This window comes from Tarenaya hassleriana, unplaced genomic scaffold, assembly GCF_000463585.1.
Source record: "Tarenaya hassleriana unplaced genomic scaffold, ASM46358v1 Cleome2, whole genome shotgun sequence".
In the NCBI taxonomy this organism is placed as follows: Eukaryota; Viridiplantae; Streptophyta; class Magnoliopsida; order Brassicales; family Cleomaceae; genus Tarenaya; species Tarenaya hassleriana.
Genome location: NW_010965372.1, coordinates 1634501 through 1645823, shown reverse-complemented (window position 1 = coordinate 1645823; position 11323 = coordinate 1634501). Strand labels below are relative to the sequence as shown.

At 40.5% G+C, this 11323-nt stretch overlaps 3 protein-coding genes and 1 non-coding gene across 4 annotated transcripts; 1 reads left to right on the top strand and 3 right to left on the bottom strand.

Moving 5' to 3' along the window:
- Window positions 1–219: 219 nt before the first annotated feature.
- Window positions 220–3942, bottom strand: LOC104811617 (dihydrolipoyllysine-residue succinyltransferase component of 2-oxoglutarate dehydrogenase complex 2, mitochondrial). Its single transcript, XM_010538368.1, has 15 exons — window positions 3831–3942; window positions 3517–3582; window positions 3351–3416; window positions 3139–3193; window positions 3036–3054; window positions 2869–2936; window positions 2494–2568; window positions 2340–2395; window positions 2196–2240; window positions 1809–2075; window positions 1593–1687; window positions 1411–1501; window positions 1198–1308; window positions 828–1022; window positions 220–723 (listed from the first exon to the last, which is right to left on the bottom strand). The coding sequence occupies exons 2-15, from the start codon at window positions 3568–3570 to the stop codon at window positions 532–534; spliced, it is 1389 nt and encodes a 462-aa protein (XP_010536670.1). The 5' UTR covers window positions 3571–3582; window positions 3831–3942; the 3' UTR covers window positions 220–531.
- A 798-nt stretch (window positions 3943–4740) lies between these two features.
- Window positions 4741–9372, bottom strand: LOC104811616 (rab3 GTPase-activating protein catalytic subunit). The gene is made up of 14 exons (XM_010538367.1): window positions 8819–9372; window positions 8536–8576; window positions 8010–8210; window positions 7820–7917; window positions 7346–7539; window positions 7064–7245; window positions 6488–6832; window positions 6317–6381; window positions 6062–6110; window positions 5860–5977; window positions 5664–5748; window positions 5524–5593; window positions 5290–5430; window positions 4741–5196 (listed from the first exon to the last, which is right to left on the bottom strand). Exons 1-14 carry the CDS (start codon window positions 8922–8924, stop codon window positions 4888–4890), a joined length of 2004 nt encoding a protein of 667 aa, XP_010536669.1. The 5' UTR covers window positions 8925–9372; the 3' UTR covers window positions 4741–4887.
- Window positions 9280–11078, bottom strand: LOC104813255 (GDSL esterase/lipase At5g55050). The gene is made up of 5 exons (XM_010540822.2): window positions 10767–11078; window positions 10557–10690; window positions 10044–10277; window positions 9705–9957; window positions 9280–9545 (listed from the first exon to the last, which is right to left on the bottom strand). Exons 1-5 carry the CDS (start codon window positions 10999–11001, stop codon window positions 9280–9282), a joined length of 1122 nt encoding a protein of 373 aa, XP_010539124.1. The 5' UTR covers window positions 11002–11078.
- TRNAF-GAA lies at window positions 10321–10393 on the top strand. The gene has a single exon. It is a non-coding gene; the product is annotated as a tRNA-Phe (tRNA).
- Window positions 11079–11323: the final 245 nt, after the last annotated feature.

The following is an 11323-nucleotide window of genomic DNA, read 5'->3' as shown; positions in this document are numbered from 1 at the left end:
TACTAATTTATTATTTACGAAAACACTCGGATTTAGAAAACTCGGAAAACATGATCAAACGATTCGAGATATTATTTATAAAATACACGATTCCTAACATACATATGTAATGTATAATAATATAATGAAATTAACTTTAACCCTACCATCATGTTTACCGCACCCGCAGCCCATACGGCGTACGCATCCAAAATTTAATCATCACCAACAGTATCAATATAATAGAACTCCATACACATTATAAAACTCATATAACTTTGCCAAAGAGGAAATAATAAACAAAACAAAATTACACAAACCATAATTTTTCAGCTGTTATATATCAGTGGGAATTATTCTCCCAAGTCAAAAATCGAAAATTCTTTTTTGGGGTCAGGTTCAGTAAACTCAACGGTGTAAAAAAACCTATTCCTTTAGCCAGGTAAAAACCTCGGCAACTGTAATAACGTTTCAGGAATGTCGGAAGAGGTAAGAAACAAAAAACGGATAAGATGATGGAAGCCATGAAGGAGGAAGGGGAGGGGGCTTATCTTAAACGTCGAGAAGCAGCCTCTGAGGATCCTCCACTACGTCCTTTATCCGACGCAGAAAATAAACGGCCTCTCTCCCGTCGATCAGCCTATGATCGTACGTTAGCGATACGTACATCATCGGCCTACCCACTATGCTTCCTCCCACAACCATCGGCCGTGTCACTATCGAATGCATTCCCAGGATTGCAGACTGTAGCCACGATCAATGACAGAGAGAGAGACTCAGTTCTTTTGGCCTTGGTCCTGAATTCAGACTGTAAAAAAGATTTGGATTTTGAGAGAGAAATCTTTTACCTGGGGAGGGTTGATGATGGGTGTGCTTATGAGGCTTCCGTAAACGCCGCCATTTGAGATGGTGAATGACCCTCCAGCCATCTCGTCTATCGATATTGAACCCTCGTTTGCCTTCTTAGCCAACGAGTTTATCGTCTTCTCTATCTCCGCAAAGTTCATTTTATCTGCATCTCTTATTACTGGAACCACCAGCCCCTGGATGATACCAAGCATTTCATATAATATGATCAGGCAGCACAGCAGAAATTGCAATATGTTTTCGGAACAGGAGAATCGAGCTTGTCCTCTTTGCTATATCGCACTATTGGTTGAAATTTAAGAACGAACTCTTGACAAGCCTGGGCTAATGTTAAAGAAAACGGTGACAGACCTTGGAGGTGCCGACTGCAATACTGATATCGATGTAGTCTCTGTATATGATATCATCACCATCAATAACTGCATTTACTACTGGTTGGTGCTGGAGGGCACTAACAGCACCCTGAAACAATCGTAGAATAAATCAAGAGTGTTAATGTTATTCAAAATGGTTCATTTTACAGTATGTTATTTAGTTTTAGAAGAAAAGCTGGCTATTGCATACCTTAACAAATCCAGACATAAGCCCCAGCTTCACTCCATGCTTTTCATAGAATGCATCCTTGTACTGAGATCGCAGACTCATCAAATTAGTCCTGAATGAAGGAAAATTTTGCAGGTGAGGGGAAAACCACGAAACAGTAAACAACAAAAACCAACAAGACATAATCCTAGGTTGTTACTCACATATCGACTTCATTGAAAGTTGTCAGCATTGCAAAAGTATTCTGAGAGTCTTTCAGCCTTGTTGCAACACGCTTCCGAAGTCTAGTCATAGGAACCTGCAACAACATTAGACGCCATATATCAATTATCAACCACAAAGCTTTTCTTCGCAAAACAAATCCCGAGGTTACAAGCTTCCGGGCACAGACAAGATTAAAGGACACTATGTATGCTTACCCGTCTTTCCCTGTCCTTGGGAGGCAGCTGAGGTTCTTTAGCAGACTGCTTAGGAGGGGGTGGAACTGGTGCTTTGGGCTTCTCCTGAACAGGATTACTTTCAAGCTTCTGCTTTTCGTCGGTCTTTTCAGGAGTAAGCAACGGCTTTGAAGCAGGTTTCTCTGGTATCTTTTCGGAGGGGGCAACATGAGAAACAGCTTCCCCAGACTTGGAAATAATAGCAACCTTTGTTCCTGGTTCTACAGTATCTCCTTCCTTCACTATAAACTAAGCAAGAATAAGAACCCAGCTGTTAGAACAATAGATAACAACCATACATAGAGGAAGACAGAGGATAGTAAAATAACGAGTAAACATTACATAATACAAATAGCAATCTTATGTTACCTCTTGGATAACTCCAGGTGCTGGGCTGACAATATCAATAGTCACCTAATGCACCGAGATCAATTCAAATAACAAGTACTAGGAAAGCTTAGCTCAAAACCTACAATATGGATATCTACACTTAATAAAGCATGTGATTGATACCTTATCCGTTTCGACTTGTGCAATTGGCTCATCAGCCTCTACTCTATCACCAGGTTCTGCATGGACAACATAGGATATGTAAAATAATAACATAGATTCATTCATCCAAGCATCAGAAAGAACCAGAAAGGATAATAGAAAAGGAAAAACATACTTTTCAGAAAGTTAGCTAGAGTGCCGTCAGTGATTGATTCACCCATGTGAGGCACAACAGCTTCCACTGAATCACCTTCAATATCATAAACAAGGAAATGTGTAAAAATTCATAGAAATCCAAGTAAAGCTATAATGACAGTAGAGTTCAAAATCCAGATGAAAAGAATGAGTTTTCACAACAATCTGAATAAGAAATGAAGCAAAAGTTGAAGGCTGCTGAGCAAGGAGTCCAGTACATCTATCCAAAGTTTAGCACCCAAAAAATCAACGAATGTAATTTGGCTGAGCAATCAGACGTGCTGAACATGGGAAACAAGTAACAACTAATGATTTGATAGACAAACACACCAATTTTAAGCAAGAGCAATCATACCATTTCCAGATGAAAATGGCCTGACCCATCTTTGCAGAGATGTGCCTTGGCAACAGTTGAAAACGCTCCTGCGCATAAACATAAATTTGTATCACATAAAGCGAGCAAGAGACGAGAAACCTAAAACTTGTAGGCAACGCATGAATAAACGAACCGAGCTTACTAACCTCAAGTTGTTTGAACTAGCTGCATGGAATGAAAATGGGAGATACTGTCAAGGAAAGAAACCTAAAACTAGGCAAAAAGGTACAAAGGAGGCTGTAAAAATACCTGGCAAAGCAAGGTAATGAAAGCTATGAGCATAGCCTCCACGATACAATTGTGTCTGTTCAAATGTTTCAACATCAAACTTCCATAAGATAATCCACAAAGGATCACAAATTCAAAACTGAATAAAAAATCCTGAACTCTTACTTCATGCAGAAATCGATACAAGCAAAAATGGACATGAAACCAAAATCAAACACCATAAAAGAATGCACCTCATTTGAATGAAAGCTTGGGGCAGAAGCCGCAGCACGAGGAGATAGTAGCGACTTCCCAAACGCCTAAGAGCGAGACAAATAAATGGGGAATTAAAACAATCATACCTTCGATCCAAGATAAATCTCACAAATCAATAAAATTAAACAAAAGAGGAGCACCGACCGAAGCAGAAGAGCCCCTACTCGCAGCTCTCCTAACTACAGCACGCAACATCATCGTACCAAGACCCTGTTATTAGGAAGGGACAACATATTACGACGAGATTCAACACTTGCAACCATTTCGCAAGTCGGAGATTGATTAGGCAAACAGAAGAACAGAAAAGTTGTTTTTTCCCTCAAAAATCAACCCCGTCAATACTTCAACAGCATCAGAAACCTAGATTCGGGAAATTCTAACGCCAAAGCATCGGTATAACAACTTTTGGACCAAACGCAGGGAAACGGATCAAGAAAAGAGCGGCATGAAAATCAAACCTTGTAGCAGGAGAACCCGCAAACAACGCTGAATCAAGAGAGTTAGGGTTTGCAGAATCGGTGAGAGGAGAGAGAAGACCAGGCAAAGCAAATAACTTTTGAGCAAGCCACCGGAATAAGGCAAAGTTCGGAGCCTATGAAATGAGATACACACGTGTCGCGCTCTGATTGCGTGAGAATATGAACAAAAATATTCGCTCGAATATGTCCATTTTTACCGAGCAGATAGAGCGACCGCAGAAACCACGTCGTCTCGCATAATGGCTAAGCCCATTATAGGCCCATAAATTGTAATGGACTGACCTCAGTAACTATGGGCCTACTCAACGGCCCAAGTGGATGAAAACACGATCGTTCAATATTTTTGCAATAGCCATTTGTAATTTGATATAAATTACCAACAAAAAAAGGTTATTTTATTATGAATAGTAATATTTTTTAAAACGAGAATATTTTGATTTTTTTTAACAAAATACTGTAAATGTGACTGAAATGAGAATGTTGAGATGGATGCGTGGACACACAATGATAGATAGAATTAGAAATGAGATTATTAGAAAGAGAATAGGAGTAATAGATATCAAAGAGAAGGTACGGGAGAGGCGTTTAAGATGGTTTGTACATATACAACGTAGACCGATAGATGTGCCGGTTAGAAAAGTGGAGAGTATAGACATATAGGTGAAAAAGAAAGAACAGAAGAAGTACACCCAGACTTACTTGGGAGTGTGTCATTAGAAACGATTTGGAAGTGTTGCAGATTCTGAAAGAGTTAATCCATGATCGAAATGAGTGGAAAAGAAGAATTCATGCGGACGATCCCAAATGAATTTGGGAATGACGAGATGATGTTGTTGTTGTTTTAACAAAATACTGTAAATCTCTCATGTTTCATGTGAAAAAAAATCAATGAGGGCCGCTTTTTCAACAATAATTTACAGTTTACCAATCAATCCAATACATTTACAGTCACATATTTATTCATTTTCATCTGAAAAAAGAAAAATCAATGGGAATTGTTTTTTTTTCAGTGATAATTTACAGTTTAGTTTAGGGATCAATCGGATAAAATTGGCGTCTGAGTTTCTGGTCGAGGAGGTCTCTTTGAAAACAAAGATGACTTGGCGTCCAAGAAACTAGAGAAAGACTGACGATTAGGGCTCGGTTCATAACCTTTCCCTCCTTCTTCTTCCTCTTCTTCCGACTGCTTCTTTTGGCCTCTCTCTTTACCACGGAAGATGAAGCCGAGCCGCTTGAACCTGTTCTTGCCTTTGCCATTGCCGCTCACCGGAGATTCCTCTGTCTGCTTCATCGATCTCATGACCTCGTCGGGACGCGATAACATCGTTTCCACGGTTTCATAGACCTAGATGATAGATGACCGATGCATTCGTTCATATTTCCCAGCGTTTGATTCCGTTTCACGAATCTCTGCTAGTCGAAAAATTGTGATCGTTACCTGGACGAGATCGTCGAGTTTATCGGTCCAGGCACGTCCCTGACAAGTGGTGACTACGTAGTCCTTGCACTCGTAGAACAGCTTTGATAAATCGTCGTTCTTCGCTAGTCTCGGCTCTGACATCACAAATCCCAAGGCGAGCTGGAAAAACGGTACAGCCCGACAATTTTATGGTACCAGATATAGACAGAAACGCATTATCGATAATAAGAAATTTGATGGGAAAAAGCTTACTAGAGATAGAAACAGTTGCTCGAAAAGCTCAGAAGCTGGTATGTCTTCCAGACAATTCAAGATTCCTTCCCTGTAAGTTTGATCAGCGTTGACAGACATTGCATCAAACACGGAACTAGTTATGTTTCACGACAACTTACACTGCCAAATCCTCATCAAAGAGAGGTGATTGTTTAACAGCGGGCACGGGCCTGGCGGTTTCCCAGAGCTCTCTCCACAAATTACCTGTACAAAATTCGTATAAGCGGGTTTTTGTGAGGAATAACGGGCAGACGAGACAAGAAAGATGTAGTTGCTGAGCTTATCCAGAGAACATCGAGACATTCAAGATTGCACCTTCTTTTTGCATCCGCGTGCTTAGACGACCCTCTCCGGGAGATGAATCGTTTTCGGTCCAATCTGGAGGGGAGTGCCATCTCACAAAATCTTCCAAGATACAGCCAGGGTTTGCTGCCTAAGGACGATACAAAAACTTAATTCATCAGTCACGAGAATCTTAGTCGCATTGCTGAGAATTTATTCAGTTCGAGAAAATCACCTTGTAAGCCTGCATGTCAGACAGGAGTTGAGAACAACCGGCGCCCATGCTGTCCATAAGAATAACAAATAAACATACTTTAAGACAAAACAACGAGTTCACAGTCGTGTCCATTCAAAACATCATTGCTTTGATCATTTGGTCGACTTTGATCATTTGGTCGACAGCTCAGTATATGGAAGAATTCATGAAGTTTCAAAATTCATACTCAAAGGAAGACCGAAACAAGGCAGAAAGAAAAGAATTCGTACTCACCTCCCTGTCCGCAGCACCAGTTCCTCTGTTTCTCGAATAAGATCTTCAGTCAACAGCGGCCCTTCCTTTGAGGATTTGGACAAACCCACAAACGAAAAACAAAAAAATAAGATTCAGAACTGAGAAATCTCTTACAGTTTCTATTATTAACTGTAATGGAAATCGACAAACCTGAGTTATTGGGGCATACACAGGTTCACCGGTTTCCAACAATGTTAAGTTCTCAACTTGATGGCTAACACCTAGCCGGAGTATGAATTCCCCGGTATTGCTTTTGGTGTACAAAAGACGAACAGAGGAAGGCATTCCTTCCGAAACATCCGAGTCTTCATCGGTCGAACTGGCTTGCCTCATTACAGCTTCTAGTGCTTCAGACGCGATTCTCCAATGTCCTTTCCTAGCAAGGCAGCAATTTATGACCTGGAGCCATTGATGCATCAGGCAAAACTTTAAATCTGGAATCTCATCCAGAGGGATCCCTGGTATGTGCTTTCCTTCAACCCAAAATCTTCTCAACTGCACATGAAAATGATCCAAGACACATTATCAAAAGAAATACAATATAGTAACCATAAACCACAAGACATAGGACAGTTACTCTATCAGTACTCACAAACAGCATGAACTATAAGTCTATAACCTTTATCTTAACTCGTAGGCTAATCATACCGGAAGATTGGAGAGAGAGAGAGAGAGAGAATAAAGCAGGATACTTCAAAGCCAAGGCTTTGTATCACAATGACTTACTTCATCAACAATCCTGCACCAGAACAAAGCCATTCTCCTTAGCGTTGTAAAACTTCCTATTACTTCTGCTAGCTTAACAACAAAGCCGTCTGGGGGAGCAGCATGAATATCTTTAGGCAAAGACGATGTGTTGGCAGGAGACCCAAAATCAGCGCCTATCTTTCTGCTGAGGAAACTACTCTCTACAAATATCTTCCGAGAATCACAATCAGCGTGAAAATACATATAAGGAACTGAAATATAGTTGGACAGAAAAACATGCCCGTGTAAGACAAAACCCACCTGCATCACACAAGGCTTGAGTTAGAGAAACAAGTCTATCCTCATCTCCGGGATCAAATCCATGCTTATCTTCTTTGTCACCGAGGACCAGTGACTTCACTGCAGAGAGGCTCAAGGCACCTCTCTCCTTCACTGGTGATGAACTTCCAGAAGATGCAACAAAATCTTTGACAGTCTTTGCTCTCTTTCCCGCTCTGGAACCAAAAACCGAAACGACATAATGTGAAGTCAACAGCACGACCCTTCTATGAAAGACTTCAGCCAAGAAGTTTATAAACTGGAAAAACACATATTGTCCAAAACTCATAGGTTATCAAAAAATAGAAGGTACATAACATAAAACAGAAACTCCACCTAGCAAATAGAGACCTTCAGTACTAGTAAAGATTTCAAAAAAAGGTTTTTGCCAGAAAACTGTGACAAAAAGGAAAAAGATTTAAACCGTGGTGAAACTTAGAGGTATTGAAGACTCACTCGAGAGCCACAGCCAGCTGCTTCACAGTAGATGATGGAGGAATATTGTTCACATCAGTAGCATTAAGAGATTCTACCAATATGGCAACATCTGATGCCTAGACACCAATAGAAGGAAGCAAAATCGTTAAACAGAAACCTCCAATGGTGTCTGTAGAAGATCCGGAAAGGTGAAAGTGAAACCTGATACCTTGGTTTCCTGTTCTTGTCTCACTCTGTGGATATACATATTTTCGTCGTAAAAAGGGAATGCCATTGTTGAATTTTCAACCTTTTCTTTATCTTCAACTCCTTTCCTCCCTAGCCTAAAGTTTTTCAATCTATCTTGCCAGTCTTGCTTTGTTCTGATATGTGCCCCTCTCCAACCTCGACGCTTCACTTCATCGTTATCCTGCATCAGACAGTTCAATTCAGCAGGAAACATAACATTTATCTGAACCTGATATAACGGAGTTTTCTTCAAAGAAACAAGAACAGATTGTCAATCACTAAAAGCATACGGACAATATCCTCCAAACATGTAACTTAGATTGCCTCACTTCTGATACATTCTCCAAATCCTTCAAGCAAACAAAAAAAACTACAAGTTTCAAATCCTTCAAACAATCCAAGACTAATTGGTTTTGCCCAGATTCTTAGAACACATCAAACATTGAGAGATTATGATTCCAGGGCCAAAACCATTCCGGCATTTGATTATCGCGTAAATGGCGTACCTTTGAGAGATCGTCGTTCCTCGCCGATTGCGTCTCCGCGTCTTCAACGATTCAGATCGACGAAATTCAAAAACAAGAAATAAGCATCACCGAAATGAAACAAAAAAAGGGGAAATGGAGAGAGAATTTAACACGAGAAATCGGATAAAATCAGAGGTGGAGCAGGCAATGGGACCTCCATCGATCAGTCAAAATTTAGTAAATGGAAATGAAGAAAATCCTACGACTTACGATGAAGAGACAAGTAAATCGAAGCGGAGAATACGGAGAGAGAGAGAGAGACCTAGATCAGATTTGAGATCAGTGAAGACGCGCTCCGCCTTTGCGGCGGCGGAGTGGAAGGCGGTCCGAGCCTTGGAGACGAAAGAAGACGGAGCCACCGCCTCCATTATCGTGCGCACATACAAGCGCAGGTTAAGATGTTGATTGTTGCGTCAACGACGCGGCATGAGAGCTCGAGGAGGAAGAAGAAGAAGAAGAAGAAGGTGAGATCAACGAGCCGCAGCGGAGAAGCGGACAAATTAGGAAGACATTTTGAAATATATTTTTAATTAATTAATTAACTAATATAGCAACAAAAAAAAAGGAAGAACAAATTTTGGGATAAATCTATCCATATTGATTATTGGATACGAAAATTGAATACGAGATTTGACTTCCATTGGACCAACGCCTCGGGGGAATTTGTAACATAAAACAAACATCTCCTCTTTGAATAATTATTTTAATTATATTTCATTTTATTTATTTTTGTAACACAAATATATAGATACCCACGAAAACAAATACGATGCTAATTGAATTACGGCGAGGAGATAAGCTGCTTGAGAGTAAGAGGGAAAGGTCGACAGTTTCAACGAATTTCCGAGCCGCGGCTTCTGTCGGGTGGCCGTACAGATCCCAGAAGAAGTAAGCTGTCCTGTCCGAACAGTACTTTGCGATTGGAAGACATGGAAGTTCCGCGTTTAGCTTTCCGCGTCCGCAACACGCAGCTTCCACGTTTTTAAACCCTAACACCAAACAAGAGGTATATATTCACATTCTCTGTTCATTTTTTATTTGGTAAAAATAGTATTCACTCGCTAGAAGTACACTCAATATTCATGAAAACAAGTCCTTTACACACACATATACACATGTGTATATATAATATATCATATTATACGTACCATAAACGGTAGGGTTGGAGATGATGTCTTGCATGGCAATGAAGTTGTCGACGTAAGAGTATCTCATGGAGCCATGAAGATCTTGTGCAAATTGTTGCAACATTAACCTAAGAGCTTGGTTGTAAACCGAACACCACATGTTTGGTTCTCTGTTACATTCATACGTCGAGTTCTTCTTCCTTTGTACCGGGATGCACCCGATCTGTCCAATCCCGATCACCACGAATTTGCGTCCTCCATTATCGTATATTCTCTGTTTCACATATATAAACAAATTTTGATTTGAGTTTCGGAAATAATGAAAAGAAGAAGCGGTAACATTAGTAAAAAAAGATCTACCTTGAGCTGCTCTTTCAATTTGGTAGCCATCATTTGTGTGTATTGTTGAGGGTTGTTCTTCTGGCGGAGTTTGAACGAAGAGAAATAGTCGAAGAGATCGTTGCTTCCTATGACTATTACGAATATGGATTTCGACAGATGATTTTGTGCTGCGGATGGTGAAAGCTGTTTCACCAATTCTTCGTGAACAGAAATGTAATTGTTCACTTGTTGGGAGAGAGGTATTGATTGACCCTAAACCATATAAAATTTAACAAAAAATATGAGACACCATCTAGCGGGGATAGCTCAGTTGGGAGAGCGTCAGACTGAAGATCTGAAGGTCGCGTGTTCGATCCACGCTCACCGCATTTTTACCTTCAATTTTTTTGGGCCCATATTTTATTGGGCCTGGCAAGTTCCGGCCCAATTACAGCCCATACATAAGCCCGTGCATGCTCTATTTTGTTATCTAATAATTTAAATTTTATTCAGCTACGAGTGAAAATAAATATTCAAATTTATAGGACTTACGAGAGTTTGATCGGAGCCGTTGAAGATTCCGGCTCCGCCAGAGGCAAAATTTACTCCGGCCAATTCTCCGGATTCGTTCCCTCTCTTTTTCAGTGACAGATACGGCGGCGGCGACGGTATTCCCAATTTCTCGGCTTTTCAAAAAAAATTGTGAAACCAATCATATCATGACACGTGGTACGGCATCCAACGTATCTCAAAGAAACTCACCGATGACATCGGCGGCGTTCTTGCCGTTGCAGAATCTTCCGGTGGGTTTCTTGGTTGGAAAATCGATGCCGTTGTGAGGGTAATTAGCTTTGGCCAACGAAACCGGGAGATAGTTGTTGTTTCCGACATCGACTAACGAATCTCCGAACACGTACAGTCCCTTAACCGGTTCTCCGGCCACTGCTAAACCGGACATGACGAAGAAGACGGCGACCAAGATATTTATCTCCGGCATCTTTGGCTTCTTTCCCCGGCGAAACTATAAAACCTCTACGTATTCGCTCCGGCTCGGGATTTTTTTTTTTTTTTTTTTGGGGGTCTAAAACGATCTGAGCCAAATCTTTGGATTGTGTGGTATATATAATAAGCATTATTGAGAATGTGAGTTATATAATAAAAAATAAATCTTTGATGAAATGTGAAAGGAAAATTTTTGCCCCAAAAAAAAAAAAATGTGAAGGGAAAAGATAGAAAAAGGTCATGCTTGGTGGTGTTTGTGGTCTGTCTTGACAGATCACTGCTTCAATAGAATCAAAAGTGGATAATATTATATATAT